At 43.6% G+C, this 19,104-nt stretch overlaps 2 protein-coding genes across 3 annotated transcripts in view; one reads left to right on the top strand and one right to left on the bottom strand.

Moving 5' to 3' along the window:
• The window catches only part of TMEM204 (transmembrane protein 204), a 37,063-nt gene extending 30,693 nt beyond the window's left edge, over nt 1–6,370 (top strand). The window contains exon 3 of the mRNA XM_087729032.1: nt 1,206–6,370. Coding sequence (XP_087585158.1) covers nt 1,206–1,450 — 245 coding nt within the window. The 3' untranslated portion in view covers nt 1,451–6,370. The remainder of the gene's footprint in view (nt 1–1,205) is intronic.
• Nucleotides 1–19,104, bottom strand: part of IFT140 (intraflagellar transport 140) — a 100,217-nt gene that overhangs the window by 55,783 nt on the left and 25,330 nt on the right. For both annotated transcript variants that reach the window (XM_087729030.1, XM_087729029.1), the window contains 6 exons: nt 18,642–18,769; nt 17,661–17,778; nt 16,149–16,279; nt 14,539–14,689; nt 12,734–12,865; nt 7,438–7,634 (listed from right to left, as the gene is read on the bottom strand). In XM_087729030.1, the coding sequence (XP_087585156.1) occupies nt 7,438–7,634; nt 12,734–12,865; nt 14,539–14,689; nt 16,149–16,279; nt 17,661–17,778; nt 18,642–18,769 (857 nt within the window). The remainder of the gene's footprint in view (nt 1–7,437; nt 7,635–12,733; nt 12,866–14,538; nt 14,690–16,148; nt 16,280–17,660; nt 17,779–18,641; nt 18,770–19,104) is intronic.

Below are 19,104 nucleotides of genomic sequence, written 5' to 3'. Positions count from 1 at the left end.
TTGAATTTCACCACTGAGTAAAGTAAAGTAAACCAAAGTAAAAAATAAAGTAAAGCAAAAAGTAAAAAGTAAACTAAACTAAAGTAAATTAAAGTAAACTAAACTAAACTAAACTAAACTAGACCTGCCCAGAAACACTTCAGAGGCTGTTGACACCTGCCTGAATGGAAAGTAGGGCAGCTCTGTGGTTCTTTCACACAACATTGTGGGTCAGATGTTTCGGATTCTACTTCTAACCCCTTGATTGATTTCCTGCGTGGCTAGACAAATCTCCTCACCTCAGTTTCCTCAACAGGGAAACATGAATAACCGGATATTTAGGATACACACGAAGGAGGAAGTGGTTGGTGGGATAATACTTCATGTTCATAAAGGTCTTCAAGACCGGCGGGAGAAGGCCGCGTTAAGAAAAGCAAAACATCGCCGCTACTTTTAAAACCGGACTCTTTCCTGCCCTTTCGCAGGAGGAAATCCATCTCCAGATAAAGGAATTTCCCAGGGAAATTTTATGGATGTGTTTTCCCATTCAAAAATATCCATCTTTCTGCGGATTCTGCCTTGAAAGCATCCGAGACTTCAATTTTCTGGCCTCTTTGGACTAAAAACCACAGGGGTGCAAATCCTGGTGGAAGGCTGCTGTGTGAGAACGGAGTGAGTTCCCATTACTCATCCCAGCTTCTGCCAACCTAGCAGTTCGAAAGGACATAAAAATGCAAGTAGAAAAATAGGAACCACGTTTGGTAGGAAGGTTAACAGCGTTCCGTGCGCCTTCGACGTTGAGTCATGCCGGCCACATGACCATTGAGATGTCTTCAGACAGCACTGGCTCTTTGGCTTTCAAACGGAGATGAGCACCGCTCCCTAGAGCCGGGAACGGCTAGCATTTGTCTGAAGTGGTGTAGGGCATCCTGCCTGAACAGGGGGCTGGGCTAGAAGATCTTCAAGGTCCCTTCCAACTCTGTTTATTCTGTTCTATTCTAAATAATCATTTTGATCAGCACTTTGGAAGAAAAGAAGCAAATTCTTGTGGTTAGCTTTTGGGGGATCTTTGAAAGAAAGAATGCCTATCCATGCATGCCTGTGCCTGTATGTCTTAATCCTCATGCCACAACATTTTCCTTTCTGCAAAAGATTTTTCCCTCTTGGATATTTTGACATCCCAGGAATATTATTTAACGTGAGATTCCAATTTCCTTTTCTTTCAGGTTTTGTTCTGGTCATTGGCCTGGTGACTTTCTACCGCATTGGACCCTACACCAGTCTGTCCTGGTCTTGCTACCTGAACATTGGGGCGTGTCTCTTAGCCACATTGGCTGCAGCCATCCTTATATGGAACATCCTTCACCGGCGGGAGGACTGCATGGCCCCCAGAGTCATTGTGATCAGCCGCACGCTGACCGCTCGCTTTCGGCGAGGCCTGGAGAACGACTACGTGGAGTCCCCGTGCTGAGAAGACGGAGACGGAAAGAGGGCGATACAATCACACAGGCGGATTTAAAAACGAAAACAAAAAAAACCCCAACTGACTGTTTTCTTATATATAGGCGATGTAATTTAAAAACCACAAATTTCACTCTTCACTTAGGGAAATCCGTCATTACGGGTAGTCCTCAACTTACGACCAACATTAAGCCTCGTGGTTAAGCGAGACATTTGTTAAGTGAGCTGTGCCCCGTTTCATAACAGCTGTTTAAGTTAGTAACTCGGTTGTGGAGTGAATCTGGCTTCCTGTCGACTTTGCTTGTCGCAAAAGGGGTGTTGTGGCCCTCCAGCAGTGGAGAGTGAGGAGGTTGGGGAGGAACATGAGCCAGTCCTGGAGTCTGGGGAAGGCTCCGATGAGGGCTCTGGGTCAGAGGCAGAGAGGGGGCCAGAGCTGTATGCCAGCTATCAGTTGCCTTCGGAGTCAGACACCAGAGGAACAGCTGCAGCCTGTTCCCAGTGTGCACATGCGCAGAGTTGCCAGACGAAGGGAACGGCTAAAGAACAGGGGTCAACTTGGGAGAAAGGCCACAGGTGGACGATGAATGGCCCCTCCCAGAGGAAATAAAAGAAGAGCGAAAGGGGAGTGGAGTTTGCAGGAGAGACAATTAGTTTGCTTCGTTGGTTCATGACTCTCTGAGGCTCCTTGCCAGGTTTTGGAGATATGGGCCTGGCAGCTCTCCAAGCCAGAGAAGGTCTCTGACTGTAAATCCTCTCTTGAAAAACTTTGCTGGATGTGAATGAGCAGAATTCAGAGTCAATTAATAAAAGGGTTTATATATTTTTTTTTCTCGGGACAAGGAGTTTGCTTCATGCTCTTGGGAAGCCTCGCTCGGAACAGCAAGGGTGAAAAATGGAACTAAGCCACACATTTTTCAGTGCCATTGTCACTTTGAAGGGTCAAAAAAATAGAACTATTGTAAGTTGAGGACTAGCCGTATTACTTAGATAGGCCGTGTTTGTCTGTATCTGTCTATCTGTCTGTCTAACTCGCTACATTGTACAATGCTTTTCTTGATCCCAATGTACAGCGTAAGATATCAGCAGCTCAACCATCTTGATGGATCTTTAGCCAAAAGAATGTGGGGCTATACTCCCATGGATTTTGTGGGAATCTAGCAATGGGAAAAGGCAACCTCCTTTCAAGTTACGTGCGAAAATAACCAACAGATTCGAGGGCTCAGTTAGAGAAATGTTCCTTCCTTGGAACCACCTGTTAAAAAGAAGTCTGAAAGAAGAAATGCCAGCTGTTCTCTCTTTTCGTCCATTTGATGCAATTGGGAGCTTTTAAAAATATATAATTTAAAGATAATTAATTATGCAAATTGATTATTTAGCATATAGCAAATCATACATAAGTAGCAATATACACACACACATACATACATACATACATACATACATACATACATACATACATACCTACATACCTACATACCTACATACATACCACTGGTGGGTTGCAGGCTGTACGCCCCGGTACGGGCATAACGGAGTCTGCCCGGAGCATCGGATACCATTCCGGTACGGTGCTCCGGAGGGTCCACTTGCCGCTCAAGCTCCTTACCGGTCTTTTAAGTCTTCAGCGCTTCCGCGCACGGCGTGTACAGCACCTGCGCTCCACTCCACTGAGCAGCTGGAGCGGCGCGGAGGCGCTAAGACATATGCGCACACTGTGCGTGTCCATGTAGACGCCGTCGGGCCTGTTCCAACTGTACTGGTTGGAATGGGATCTGGAACCCACCACTGATACATACATGCATGCATGCATGCATGCATACATACATACATACATACATACATACATACATGGAAAGCAAAAGGGAGGCAGTATGCTCCCACCCATATTTGGGCATACCAGGTGTTTTGACAAAACATCTAATCATCCCCGCTGGTTCAGATGATAAGGGAGGAGAGCTTGTGGCCTAGAGGTTAATATAACTGCCTAACATGTAAAATAGCCCAAGTTCAAATCCCAATAAGGGTATGGCCAGCTGATGAGAGCTAAATAGCTTGAAATAGATCTATACTAGTCTCCCTTCATTTATTTATCAGCAAAAAATGTTATATATACCTCCCCCGAAAATAAGTCCTCCCTGAAAATATTTAAACGCATGCTCAGCCGGCCCTGCCAGTTCCTCTGGTTGCTTGCCACGCAAACAACACAAGGTGAGGAGGTGAGGTCGGTGGGGAGGGGGGGTAAGGGTGAAGGAACATGCTCCATACACCCTTACCTAATAGCAACCCACAACCGTAGTCATCACACCCTTCTGTCATGCTAATGGCTGCCGCAAAAAGTGTGGCAGGCCCAGCGACGTACAACACATCAGCAGCCATGAGGTGACCTGCACCTCAAAAATAACAAGACCTCCCCGAAAACAAGGCCAAAAGCTTATTTTGGGGGTCAAAAGAAAATAAGACCCTGTCTTATTTTCAGGGAAACACGGTATACTTGTGTGCAAAATTTGAGAGGCATCAAATCTGTCCAGAACAATTATTCTTGCTTTGATGGAAATGTTCTAAAATCAAAGCCAACTGGGGATAATTGTCCTGTTTTGAAAGCTTGGCAGAAATTTCTTTTAACAGGGCATGAAATATTTAAGATTTCAGGCTTATTTGTCTTTTAAGTCAATTTTGTAGAAACGATTTCCATGCCACTTAACTCTTGATAAAGAGGTTCATTCAAAAGCTGCCATCCTTCATCATATCTGCATTACCCATACCGAGAAGAGTTGGCTTTTCTCTTTCCATCATCTTTCCATCATTAGCAATTATTGAAATGAAAAATTGATGGCTGGGCTTTTTTCAGATTTGGTGCTAAATTGTAGCTTTCTCTTGCCTGCTTAAGCCAAAAGAGATAGTGGTAGTCCTTGATTTATGACAACTGAGCCCAAAGTTTCTGTAGTTAAGAGAGACATTTGTCGAGTGAGTCTTTATGACCTTTCTTGCCATCATTGTTAAGGGAATCACTGTGGTTGATATGTTAGTAACCTGGTTGTGAAATGAATCTGGAGTTCCGCATTGACTTCGCTTATCAGAAGGTTGCAAAAGGGGATCATGCCACCTTGGGACACAACAACCGTCATAAATGCTCATAAGTCACATTTGTCAGTGCTGTTGTCACTAAACAAACTGTTGTTAAGTTAAGGACTACCTGGGCTGAAATCTCAAATCAAACCAGCGCAGCTTCAGAAGATGCTTCAATGTGATGGGAAGACCAGATTACTAAATTTATGGGAGGCAAGAATTTATTCCTAATTGATCGAATTGGGGGGGGGGAATCCATCAGAAATGGCTGCCAGATAAATAGGTCCCTGATACACACACATATCTTTGGTATAACAAGTGGTGGGATTCAGCTGGTTCGCACCTATTCGGGAGAACCGTTGGTTAACTTTCTAAGCAGTTCGGAGAACCAGTTGTAGGAAGAAATCTCCTTTTGTTTTTTCCCACTTTACAGGGCTAATCCTGTAAAGAAGGCAGGAAGGAAGGCAACATTCTGGTGTTGTTCCCAGCCTCATCTTTATTGCCCTGCTTACAGAAACTGCATCTCCGGTTAACGCTTATTACGTTGTCACAGCTAAGGCGAAGCGCCCATCGACCTGAGTGACGTTGAGTTGGCCATGCCCACCGGTCACATGACCACCGAGCCACGCCTACCCAGCTGGTCATTAGGGCAGAGAACCGGTTATTAAATTATTTGAATCCCACCACTAGGTAGAACGTCTGATAGAACGTTTAGCAAAATATTTAACCAGTGAAGAATGATATTATAGAGGTAATGATGGAGGGGGGAAAATGGATTGGATGATGGAGCTGTTGACCTAAATATTTAATGTCTCTTTCTTAGAGACGTTTGTAATATAACCGCTTCAAAACTTTGCATGAGCTTTCCGCTTTCCATCCTTTTTTCCCCCCCCCTTCAAAAAGGGAATAATGAAGCTAACTCTTGAGCTTCATAGTATGACTTAACAGGACGCCAAATAAAAGACATAAACAGGTATATCACTCAGTACCTAAGCCTTAATAAGCAACTTAACCTAAGCGAAACAAACAGGAAAGTTTAAATTTTATATGCCGCCTGCAGTTCTTGAGGAATTATTTCTATTCTGGATATTACAACTGATTTCTTTAAAATAATCACGGGTAGCGTTTTTCCTTCTTAGGTTACCCAACTGTTTAAGAGGACCAAAAAACCTGCTATTAGAAAAAAAGTAATATAAGAATATTGTGCAACATTTACAAAGTTTTGTGGCATCTTTAGCACTATATGTTGTAGAATATGTCTAGATAATAGACGTGGACAATTGTGATTGAAATTAGTAAAACAGATATCAATGTAAACCTTTGGGCACCTTAATGTTGTTATAAATTCCTTTGGCTACAGTATATTCTACCTCCTAGTAAGTTCTGTCCTATATAAAACATGCAAATTGGGATGACAAAATTCACATTGCAGTACATTTATGTTCCAGAGTTTACATCCCACTTCAAAGCAGGCTTTGAGTCTTTCTTAGATTTCGAAAGCTGTCTTGCTGGGACTAAACAGACTGGTCCTTAATGGGGTTTCATTTCAACTTACCTGCCTTCTTTCTAGGAAAATTCTATAGCGTAAAATATGCTCTACTTAACTGCCATTTACCAAATGATTTAAACACTAGAATATTTAAGATATGTTATTTCTGCTAATATTGCAATAACCATCATTATAATGTGAAATTAAAAACAAACCCCCATTCCACCGTAAGAGTTGAATTCTCTGTTTTTGTTTTAGACATAGAAATAAAGTTAAAATGCTAGATTTGACTTTAAAGGGGAAAAAATGAAAAAGCTAAGGAGGTTTTATATTTACCATATATATTTGGGGGGCTGCCACAGAAAGACCTGTCTAGCACTTACTCCAGGAGACTCATTTTTTGGGGGGGCGGGAGTTAATGGGCTATCTTAAAAATTAATTACATGGATTTTCAGTGCAAATAAAAATTGGTAAATAAGGACACGAATTTCAAGCTATCTTGATGATCAATCAATAGCTTGGATCAACCTATTCTCCAAAGCACCTGAAGGCAGGACAAAAAGCAATGGGTGGAAACTAATCAAGGAGAGAAGCAGCCTAGAACTAAGGAGGAATTTCTTGACAGTGAGAACAATTAATCGGTTGGACAACTTCCTCCAGAAGTTGTGAATGCTCCAACATTGGGAGTTTTTAAGAAGATGTTGGATAGCCATTTGTCTGAAGTGGTGTAGGGTTTCCTGCCTAAGCAGGGGGTTGGACTAGAAGACTTCCAAGGTCACTTCTAACTATGTTATTCTGTCCCAGTTTGTAATTTTAAAAATTCTAATTCCTTTGGCAGAATATTATTGGACAACCTTATATAATAAACACCCCAACAATTAGCTTTCATTAGTCAAATCTCCTGCATCAGGTCTATTTGCAATCCTGGGATAACTTTGCTATGGGTGGAGAATAACAGAAATGTACAAGTCCTGTTATCTAGGCAAAGAGGACCAAAACATTCTTTAAGATTTTCCGAAGCAGCTCAGGCAAAAAATCTCCTTGATATAACCAAGTTTGTTGTATTTAAATACAATGACAATAAAGATTATACATATGTAGAAAAGAAGGGACGGAAAGCACAAATGAACTTGCCAAATTCTATTATTATATCATTTCTCAGTATACATAGATTTCCTGTGGAGTTGATTGTCTTGTCTAGTTTACCTATTGGAACGAAAACTATGCAATAACATTTGGGTTTCAGAATAAGCAAAACATGGAACAGCACAGAAACAGTGCCGTAAAAGGCAAAATAAATGCAGTTTTCGTAGCAACGCCACCATTCTAAGATCAAATTAACACCATTAATCCGAGATCGATTGATCTCTTCTCTCCAGTAATCAAAGGGATCACACCAAAGAAAGAAAGAGAAATAAGGAAAAACCCCAAAACCCTCCTACCTTTTGATGAGTTTGATAGACTTGAAGGCCTCGTCCATGTCTCCAATGGTTAGGTAGAAACTGAAGTTAAGCATTGCTTCGCAGGTCATCTTGTCACATTCTTCCAGCCCAATGAAATCTCTCATCGGTCTTCTCGCCACCATCTGATGCAGCGGGACCCCGCCAGGTTCTATCTCGTCCTTTTTCTCAGCTTCCGGCTGAAAAGAAAGTATGAATTACACATGGCAACCAAAATATTTCTGGTGTGTGTGTGTGTGTGAGAGAGAGAGAGAGAGAAAGGGAGGGAAGAAGAGAGACAGAGAGAGAGAGATAGACAGACAGAGAGAGGGAGGAGAGGGAGAGACAGAGAGGGAGAGGGGGGGAAGAGACAAAGAGGGGAAGAGAGAAACAGAGATAGAGAGAATGTTGGAAGGAAGGAATGGAGGGAGGGAAGGAGAGAGGGAGGGAGGAAGAAGAATGGTTGCAAGAATTGGGTATGCCTAGTCTAATGAAAAGAAGGACTAGGGCAGTGATGGCAAACCTTTTCAGCACCGAGTGCCCAAACTGGAACAAACCGGCGTGCACCATAGCGCTGGAAATCTGAAGGCCAGCTGGCCGGTGCGCATGCATGCAGAAGCCAGCTGGTCTTTGGGTTTCCAGCATGCGCATGCACAACAGGCAGCTAGTCTTTGCGCATGCCGGAGCACTGGAAACCTAAAGACCAGCTGGCTGGCGCACACTTGCCTGTTTTTTTTGCTGTTTTGGGGGGCCATTTTCAGGCTGTTTTCAGGCTGTTTTTCGGGCTGTTTTCTGGGGCATTTTCAGACTGTTTTTCGGGATGTTTTCGGGTGTTTTTCGGGCTGTTGTCAGGCTGTTTCTTTGGGCAGTTTTCAGGCTGTTTTTCGGGCTGTTTTCAGGCTGGTTTTTTGGGCCTTTTTCAGGCTGTTTTTCGGGGTGTTTTCAGGCTGTTTTTCGGGCTGTTTTCAGGCCATTTTTCAGGCTGTTTTCAGGCTGTTTCTTCGGGCCGTTTTCAGGTTGGTTTTCGGGCTGGTTTTTTGGGGCCATTTTCAGGCTGGTTTTTGGGCTGTTTTCAGGCTGTTTTGTGCTGTTTTCAGGCTGTTTTTCGGGCTGTTTTCAGGTGTTTTTCAGGCTGTTGTCAGGCTGTGTTTCGGGCTGTTTTCAGGCCATTTTTCAGGCTGTTTTCAGGCTGCTTCTTCGGGACGTTTTCAGGCTGTTTTTTGGGCTGGTTTTTTGGGGCCATTTTCAGGCTGTTTTTGTGCTGTTTTCAGGCTGTTTTTCGGGTGTTTTTCAGGCCATTTTTCAGGCTGTTTTCAGGCTGTTTCTTTGGGCCGTTTTCAAGCTGTTTTTTGGGCTGTTTTCAGGCTGTTTTGGGGGGCCATTTTTGGGCTGTTTTTGGGGGCGTTTTCAGGCTGGGTTTTTTGGACTGTTTTCAGGCTGTTTGGGGGCTGTTTTCAGGCTGTTTGTGGGGTTGTTTTTAGTCCATTTGTCAGGATGTTTTTGGCCTGAAAATGGCCTCAACATGGCCTGACAATGACCTGAAAAACAGACCAGAAAAAGGCCTGCTTTTTGGTTGGTTTTGGGGCTGTTTTCAGGCCATTTCCTGCCAGTCCAGTGCCCGCAAAAACCAGCTGTGCATGTGCGTGCTGGAAACCAGAAGAGCAGCTGGCAAGGACGTGCGTGCCCAGAGAGGGCTGTGTGTGCCACCTCTGGCACATGTGCCATAGGTTCACCATCACGAGACTAGGGTATGACATGATAGCAGTGTTCCAATATCTAATGGCCACCAAGAAGAGGGAGTCAAGCTATTCACCAAAGCACCTGAGGGCAGGACAAGAAGCAATGGGTGGAAACTAACCAAGGAGAGAAGCAACCTAGAACTAAGGAGAAATTTCCTGACAGGGAGAACAATTACCTTTAGAAGTTCTGCATGTTCCATTACTGGAGGCTTAAAAAAAAAAGACTGGACAGTCATGTGTCTCAAATGGTTTAGGGTCCAACTCTGTTATTCTTTTATATGTGATAGCAACAACCTGTTCTAGATCAATAAATAATATCGATCACTCAACACTGATACTTTCAAAAGAAGCAGCAACTTGAGAGTCAAACCATTTTCACTCTATAAGTTTCCCTCCACCACCAAAATATTGTATTTACCAGCAAGGAAGGCTAAGTTTTTCTTCCAAATAAATTACTTTTCAAATGCAAGATTTTTTTTTTCTTCAGTTCACTGAGCATCGAGTAGCCGGAACCAACTTTTTCCCGCCTAACCTTTTGGGACAGGAACTGTTTTCCTTTCAATGAAGCAACTTCTTGTGCCTTAATGTCTAACTACCCGTATTTTGGGGAGTATAAGACGGACCGGAGTATAAGACGCACTAAGATTTTGAAGAGGCAAATTAAACAAAAAGTTTTTGCACTCCGCAAACCTCCCAAAAATGGCCCCTTTTTCACGAAAACAGGCCCGTTTCCCCCCCCCCACAAAAGGGGCATGGATAGTCTTTAGGAGGCTTATAGAGTGCTGCTGGGGACTGGGGGGGGGGCAAAATTGAACAAAAACCGGCCTGTTTATTCACTCATTTCTGTCCTCCCTCAGCCCCCAGGCGCACTCTGCAAGGCTCCTAAAGGCTATGCACTGTCATTTTGGTGAAGGGAGCAGGGTTTCAGGAGGCAAAAAATGCTGTATTCAGTGTATAAGACGCACCCAGATTTTTAGCCTCTTTTTTGAGGGAAAAAGGTGCATCTTATACACCAAAAAATATGGTAACTGCTGAACATTTTGAAGAAATCATTTATGACTTGAAGGCACATCGTGCTGTTCTAAGTGCTTAAACAGAAGAGTGGAGACTGGGTGGGCCTCGCCTAGAATAATGCCCCAGACAGCGTGATTCTTGGAAGAAAGAGCAGACTCCAGGGAATTGAATAAACTATTAAGTCATCCATAGTATTCTTTTATTATGTGATAAGGATGAGCTAATGGTACTCAGAAGGGCAGTGCGGTAAGATAACATGTGGGGCTATGGTTTAACCATATTATAATCCTCATTAAGACTAAAGGAAGCAAATTAAGTATCAACAGCATCATTGCATTCTTGTGACAAAATGCTGGTGTCTGTGTGATTGTTTTGTGTGTGTGTGTGTGCGTGTGTGTGTGAGATACACATCCATGTAGACGCCTGGCGACTACCTAAACACATCCCTGCAGTTTTCTTGCCAAGATTTCAGAAGTGGTTTGTCATTGCCTGCTTCATAGGGTTGAGAGGGAAGGGCTGGCTCAAGATCGCCCAGCTGGCTTTGCGCCTAAGGCAGGACTAGAAGGGACCATCTCCCAGTTTGTAGCAGGTGACTTTACTAAGAACCAAACTGGCTCTCGCTGATACTTGTTACAGGCTGTGATGCCATCCGTGTGAACATCTCAGATCCTTGACGGTGACAGACACTAATGCACAACAGCGATGTGGGTACATGCAGTATAGTATAGTGGTATAATCTTTATTGTCATTGTACTTAAATACAACGAAATTGGTTTTAACCTCACTGGTGCAAAATTATAACAGAAACGAAAAAAGAAAGAAAAAGAAAAAACTAGCGTGTGCATGGAGTGATTGTGGTTGTATTTAAAAGTCTCACAGCCCAACCTGTTTGTTCGGCTGGCTATACTTTGATGTCTTCTGCCTGATGGCAGAAGCGCAAAGAGACACTGACCACGGTGTGAATCATCTTTGAGTATCTTCCTTACTCTGCTAAAGCAGCGAGATCTGGCGATGTCACCCAGTGTATACACACTACCCACGAGAGAACTGGAACTGGAATCAGCCCTTCATTTTCAAGATATATTAGATGGAAGGCATTTCCCTAAAACCCTGCATTGTCACTACAGTTTCGCTAAAAATGAAATATAGATTGTGGGGGGTATTTTCCCCAGACAACGACACAAGTTTTATTGTTTAGAAAATAGCAAAGGATAGACGTGGATAATGAAGTGGGAAAACCTAGCATCCCAAAACTAATGAATCAAGAGAAAAATAGCATTGCAAATGACTTACATAAGGCTTATAGACAGTGCCTCTCCAAAACAACAACTATTGGTTAGCAGAAATAAAGAAAGAAAGAAATGGAATGAGCAAAAAAACATACCTTAAAAATGTACATTAAAAGAAAAGGAACAGCAACAGAACACAGGGTGAAATTCAGAAACCAAACTCTGGTTTTTACAATGGGGCAAATGAGAATTGTACTGATCACTTGTTGTTTTTGTTGCTGTTTAAAGGACCTCACTTTGCTTTAGCTCACAGAATACCTTGGTGACCTTCTACCGCTGCACCATAGAGAGTATTTTAACTTGCTCCCCTGTGTCTGGTTTGCCAATAGCACAGTGGCAGATAGGACAGTGTTACAGAGGGTGAACATTATTGCTCAGAGGATCATGGGTTGCCCCCTCCCCTCTGTGGAAGAGCTTTATAGCTCCCGCTGCCTTAAGAAAGTTCAAAACATTCTTAAGGATCCATCTCATCCTGGGCTCCCACTTTTTTTTTAACTATTACCATCTGGCAGACGGTACAGGACAATAAAAACAAGGATCTCCAGACGCGCTACAAAGTGCTGGTGATCACCTTTAAAGCCCTACATGGCATTGGACCTGGATATCTGAGAGACCGCCTCCTGCTACACACCTCACAACGTCCGATAAGAACTCACAGGCTAGGCCTCCTCTGGGTGCCGTCGACCGGACAATGCCGGCTGACGACCACTTGGGGGAAAGCCTTCTCTGTAGCTGCTCCGGCTCTGTGGAACAAGCTACCAGCAGAGATCCGGACCCTCCCCACTCTCGTGGCCTTCCAAAAAGCGACCAAGACCTGGCTGTTTTGACAGGCCTGGGGTTGCTGATTTTTAAATCTGGTTCAACCCCCAGTTAAAGCCAAATGTATGTTGTGCGTTTTAAACTATGTATGTTCTCTCCCCTGTGTGTAATTTTATTTTATCTTCGTATTTGTAAGCCGCCCGGAGTCCTCCGGGATTGCGCGGCATATAAGCTTATTAAATTGCGAATTGCGAATTGGATAAACAGGCTGAAAAACAGCTTCTATTCTAGAGCAGTAACTATAATGAATTCCTCGGTATAATGCAATATTAATGCAATATCGGGTTTTCAATATCAATTATATAGCATATGAAGGATGTGTGTTTGTGTTTTTATTGTTATAGTTATAATGTAGTTATAAACACTCTTTGAGTGTTTTAAGGTTGCCGACCCCTGTCCTAGGAAGAACCTTTCTCCTTTAGGAAGAGGAAAACTCACCTTTTTGGCGAAGTAATAGTGTGGCACTTCCATTCCCAGAAGAGACTGGTAAGTTGTTGGCAATAGAAAACTGTCTTGGAGCAGAAGACCATGCTCTTCGGTGCTGAAGAAAGATACTACCAGCACATCCACCTGGAAGGGAAATGGAGCATGATTTGGGCTTCATGTCGCAATATCCTTCAGTAGGTTTGCATTTATTTTCCTTTTCTGTTGGCAGGGGTTGCAGTTAAGAAACTGAAGCATCTCTGCTGCAGATAGCTGAGCTAAGCGCTTCCTCTCCTTTGGTAGACCATAATGCGCAATGTTCTACAATGCAAAACTGGGCACCTCTGCCATTTAGGAATCGCACGCTTTGCAATTAATTAGGAAAATTAAATCTGAATTCCATCCACAGATAGTCCTCGACTTACAACCATTCGATTGAGCGACTGTTCAAAGTTACAACGGAAGCATTTACAGGCAGATGCTGTCACCTAAAGATGAGGGAACGGCATTGCATTCCAGCACAGGGGAATTATTCCTTTGGCAGAGCCTGAAAATGCATTTAAGAATAACAGGAGGAATTCAGGCCAATGTATAAGGTAACGGTAAAGGTTCCCCTCGCACATATGTTCTACTCATTCCCAACTCTAGGAGGCGGTGCTCATTTCTGTTTCAAAGAAGAAGAGCCAGCGCTGTCCGAAGACGTCTCCGTGTTCATGTGGTTGGCATGACTCAATGCCCAAGGCACATGGAACATTGTTACCTTCCCACCAAAGGTGGTCCCTATTTTTCTACTTGCATTTTGTACATGCTTTCGAACTGCTAGGTTGGCAGAAGCTGGGACAAGTAACAGGGGCTCACTCTGTTAGGTGGCACCAGGGATTCAAACCACCAAACTGCCAACCTTTCTGATTGATAAGCTCAGCGTCTTAGCCACTAAGCCACCGCGTCCCCCTACCCACAGCGGCCAATTTATAATATGTGACATATAAAAAGTTCCTACATTATAGTATACTCCCCATAATCTAATTTTAAATGATTGCTGCCACAGGATTTTGTGGACATTAGTTCCCCCTCCCCCTCAATGAAGAATGACCTGAACGATCTTGAATATCGTTCCTTCCACAATAACAGATTGAAGACTCTCACCGAAGAGGTAGTGATAGATTTTATTTTACTTGGGGACTGCAGCCAAGAAATTAAAAAAGGCTTGCTCCTGGGGAGGAAAGCTATGGCAAATCTAGACAGCACACTAAAAAGCAGAGACATCACCCTGCCAACAAAAGTATATAGTCAAGGCTATGGTTTTCCCAGTTGCAATATATGACAGGGAAGGTTGGACCATAAGGAAGGCTGAGCGCCAAAGAACGGAGGCCTTTGAACTCTGGTGCTGGAGAAGACTCCTGCGAGTCCCTTGGACTGCAAGGCCATCCAACCGGTCAGTCCTAGAGGAGATCAACCCTGACTGCTCTTTAGAAGGCCAGATCCTGAAGAGGAAACTCAAAGACTTTGGCCACCTAATGAGAAGGAAGGACTCCCTGGAGAAGAGCCTCATGTTGGGAAAGATTGAGGGCAAAAGAAGAAGGGGACGACAGAGAATGAGGTGGCTGGATGGAGTCACTGAAGCAGTCGGCATGAGCTTAAATGGACTCCAGAGGTTGGCAGAGGACAGGAAGGCCTGGAGGAACGTTGTCCATGGGGTCACGATGGGTTGGACACGACTTTGCAACTAACAAAAACAACAACCGAAGAACAGCCAAGTACAATGTCCCAATACCAGCTCAACCATCAAAATCTCAAAGGAAGATAAAAGTCGAGCATACCGAGTTTGAGGACGATTCTTGCTTCTTATCCAATGCTTGTTGATTAGGGTCCAGAACTGCTTCACATACGAAGAGCCTTGGTTCGTTCTGATCCCAGAAGTGACTGGCAGGGATTCGGTTACACAGTGCTGGATATACAGAGGTGTTTTTCCTAGGGAAGCCCACAGACATCAAGATGGGTAAATTGAACTAGTAACCTTTCGCCAAAGGTATAAATATATCCAAGCCTACAAATGCAAGTAGTCCTTGACTTACAACAGTTCATTTAGTGACTGTTCAAATTTACAATGGCCCTGGAAAAAGTGACTTATGACCATTTTTCACACAAATAGAACAGAATAAAATAGAATAGGATAGGATAAGCTGGAAGGGACCTTGGAGGTCTTCTAGTCCAACCCCCAGCTTAGGCAGGAAACCTTATGCCATTTCAGACAAATAGTTGTCTAATCTCTTCTTTAAAACCTCCAGTGTTGGGGCATCCCCAACTTCTGGAGGCAAGTTGTTCCACTGATTAATTGTTTCTAACTGTCAGGAAATTCCTCCTTATTTCTAAGTTGCTTCTCTCCTTGATTAGTTTCCATCCATTGCTTCTTATTCAGTATGTTTTCAGTTAATTTTAAAATTATTTTAAATCATTAAATTGTATTGTTTCCATCAATTGTTTTTGTCCTGCCTTCCGGTGCTTTGGAGAATGGCTTGACTCCCCCTCCTCTCTGTGGCAGCCCCTCAAATATTGAAAGACTGCTATCCTGTCTCCTCTGGTTCTTCTCTTCACTAGACTAGCCATGCACAGTTCCTGCAACTGTTCATCGTATGTTTTAGCCTCTAGTCTCATAATCATCTTGTTTGCTCTTCTCTGAGAGAAGACAGTTGGCCCTGGAGGCATCAAAGGGCCTTCTCCATGGTCAACCAGAGATGGTAATCCAAGGTGGAGCTTTCCATGGTCCTGCAATGGCCAGCTGGCCTCTAAGGGCGTGTACTCTAAGCGTTGCTTGCAAAGATCAGAACCATTGTGCAAATGTTTCCAAGCCAATAAGGTTGAATTAAACAAGAGAACCATTCCCAAAATCCATCTTCCACTAGAAGAGGGGAAAAAGATAAACTCTTCTCCACCCACCCCCTCAAAAAAGGAGAGGCCAATAAAAGGAGACCTCTTCTGAGATCACAAAAGGAATAATAAAGGTTCCTGTGGGTTTGCCTCTGGCACGCACCCACAACACCATTGTGCAAATGTTTCCAAGCCAATAAGATTGAATTAAACAAGAGAACCATTCCCAAAATTCATCTTCCACTAGAAGAGGGGAAAAAGATAGACTCTTCCCCACCCACCCCCTCAAAAAAGGAGGGGCCAATAAAAGAAGACCTCTTCTGAGATCACAAAAGGAATAATAAAGGTTCCTGTGGGTTTGCCTCTGGCACGCACCCACAACACAGCAAGAAAGCATTCTACTAGGCACATATTCCATTAAAAAAAAAAACCTATTCCATGCTTTCTTTGCATTGGGATAAACCTTTTCATTTCACAGTGACCCCTGCTGGATCTTTCATTTCATAAAACAATTCATCTATATTCCACAATACCTAACCCAAAAAGAGATAAAAAAACTCACCCTTCAGTCTCCTGTCCCAAGGAGAGCATTTCTTTAGCATCTCTTTGTCGACCTGACTCAAAATCAAACAGGGTGACTGTGTCCATTTCAATGTCGTAGAAACAAATCCTAGGGTCGAAACTACCATCAGCCTATAACAATTTAAAAAAGAGGTACAATTGACAATAGGAAAGATAGCCACAGAAAACCAGGAAGTACTGAATAGAGAAAATATTGATAATATTCCCAGATATTTTCCGCAATATTGTAAATGTGGAACCAGTCATTTCTTGAATGACTGCAACTCACTAATGTCCTAAAGGAAGAGCCCCCCCCTCAAAAGACTCCAATTAGGTTCCCCCCAATTTTTAAAAATCTGTCCAGATTTTTTTTTAAATGGGAAAAGTCAAATCTGCTTAAACACGGACTTAAACCTAACTTGGCCTAGTGGTTTGATGTTGCAGAATAACAGAATATCAGAATTGGAAGGGATCTTGGAGGTCCTCTAGTCCAACCCCCTGCTTAGGCAGGAAATCCTACATCACTTCAGACAAATGGTTATCCAACCTCTTCTTAAAAACTTCCAGTGTTGGATCATTCACAACTGCTGGAGGCAAGTCATCCCACTGATTAATTGTTCTTAACTGTCAGGAAATTACTCCTTAGTTCTAGGTTGCTTCTCTCCTTGATTAGTTTCCACCCATTGCTTCTTGTCCTGCCTTCAGGTGCTTTGGCGAATAGTTTGGTTTCTTCTTTGTGGATTAGATTAGATTAATTAGATTAGAATAGATTAGATTAGAATAGAATAACAGAATTGGAAGGGACCTTGGAGCTCTTCTAGTCCAACCCCCTGCTTAGGCAGGAAACCCTACATCACTGCAGACAAATGGTTGTCCAATCTCTTCTTAAAAACGTCCAGTGTTGGAGCATTCACAACTTCTGGAGGCAAGCAGTTTCACTGATTAATTGTTCTGACTGTCAGGAAGTTTCTCCTTAATTCCAGGTTGCTTCTCTCTTTGATTAGTTTCCACCCATTGCTTCTTGTTCTACACTCAGGTGCTTTGGAGAATAGCTTGAGTCCCTCTTCTTTGTGGCAACCTCTGAGATATTGGAACACTGCTATCATGTCTCCCCTAGTCCTTTTTTTCATTAAACTCAACTCCTGCAACCATTCCTCATATGTTTTATCCCCAAGTCCCCTAATCATCTTTGTTGCTCTTCTCTGCACTCTTTCTAGAGTCTTAATGTCTTTTTTACAGGTAGTTCTCGAGTTACGACAATTGAGCCCCAAATCTATGTCGCTAAGTGAAACATTTGTTAACGAGGTTTGCTCCTTTTTATGACTTTTCTTGCCACAGTTGTCAAATGAATCATTGTGTTAGTGAGTAACACGGTTGCTAAGTCAATCTACCTGTATATCGTGGTGAACCAAAAACAGATGCCCTATTCCAAGGGTAGTTTTACATTATCGAGTGGTATTAACCAAGTTCCCTTTGGGTTTTCAGGTGAAAGGTGGGGGTTGTTCAGACTCACCTTGCTCAGGAGAATGCTGACTCGGTTGCCGCTTGTGTTGCACTTCACCGATGCAATCCCGAGGGCGCCAGGCAGGAGATCTGCCAAGGCCTTGCTATTGCAATGTACCTTCGCCTCCCTGTGGGGAAGACAAGAGACTGAACAGGTCACGTCAACAGTCCTGGTGTCAGGGTTCCAAATAACACCCCCAACGAAAGAAAACTCCAAGGCTTGAGGTGCCTCAAAGTTCCATTTTATTAGGGATTTTATTAGGGACATCAAGGGTGACTCAGTGGCTAAGATGCTGAGCTTGTCGATCAGAAAGATCGGCAGTTTGGCAGTTCGAATCCCTAGTGCCGCGTAATGGAGTGAGCTCCCGTGACTTGTCCCAGCTTCTGCCAACCTAGCAGTTCAAAAGCACATTAAAAATGCAAGTAGAAAAATAGGGAGCACCTTTGGTGGGAAGGTAACAGCGTTCCCTGCACCTTCGACATTTAGTCCTGCCAGGCACATGACCACGGAGACGTCTTCAGACAGCGCTGGCTCTTCAGCTTTGAAACGGAGATGTGCACCGCCCCCTAGTTGGGAACGACTGGCACATATGTGCAATGGGAACCTTTACCTTTACCTATTGGCACATCTGGGAAAACCCAAATCTGAAAGTTTCCAGGTTTTCCTCACCCAAAAGACAATCCAACTCCCTGCTCACCATCCACATGTCCCTCACATGGCGCAATCAGGGACCGTCCAAAATCGGAGATGCCTCCCAGTCACACCAGCGCAGCTGGAGGGCAAGGTGGCTTTGACTCTCTGAGAAAGGAATGTATCTATGTATCTCCCACACTCCATCTAATCCCCCCTCCCATCTTCCCTTAGTAGAAAAGTGGCAGGCCTGAAGGCCCAGAGGTAAAAGATGGCTTCCAGGTCTGACAGGTGATTTCCTTTCCCTGTGAAATTGATTGTCAACAATGGCAAAAATGAGCAAATGGAAAAGCTCCGTACCTGCGAGAAAGATCAAAGATCTTAAAGTGAGACAAGTCGGTTCCCACGGTCAGGTAATTCCCACAGACGTCCAGAAAGCAGGGATTGCCTTCCAATTCAGAGAAGGGCAGCAGCTGCTTCACGGTACCCTGGAAGAGAAGAACGCAGCGGGGTTAAAACTAGGCCTGGGTCATCCTTGGTCTGTCAGCGTCCCAAATATCATCCAGAATTAAATCAGAATCCAAGGCATAGCTTCCACCAAAGTTCCAATTTAATGAGAGACATCTTTGGAACCCGAATCTGAAAGCTTCCTGGGGTTCCCACACAGTTGAAACTCCATGATCTTGCCCCCACACCCACAAGTCCATCCCATGGTCCAATCTTCCACTGCCACGCTGGCATTTCCACCCATCTAGTTCTATGCACAGAGGTGCGGAGTCAAAGGATGACCTTGGGCTTCTAGAAAGGAATGTTTTATTTTGAC

This window comes from Thamnophis sirtalis, unplaced genomic scaffold (genome assembly GCF_051295495.1).
Source record: "Thamnophis sirtalis isolate CommonGarterSnake01/CBP01778 unplaced genomic scaffold, rThaSir2_p1.2 scaffold_14, whole genome shotgun sequence".
NCBI classification, from domain to species: domain Eukaryota; kingdom Metazoa; phylum Chordata; class Lepidosauria; order Squamata; family Natricidae; genus Thamnophis; species Thamnophis sirtalis.
Note: the sequence above shows the minus strand (reverse complement) of the source record. Positions and strands in the feature narration are given on the sequence as shown.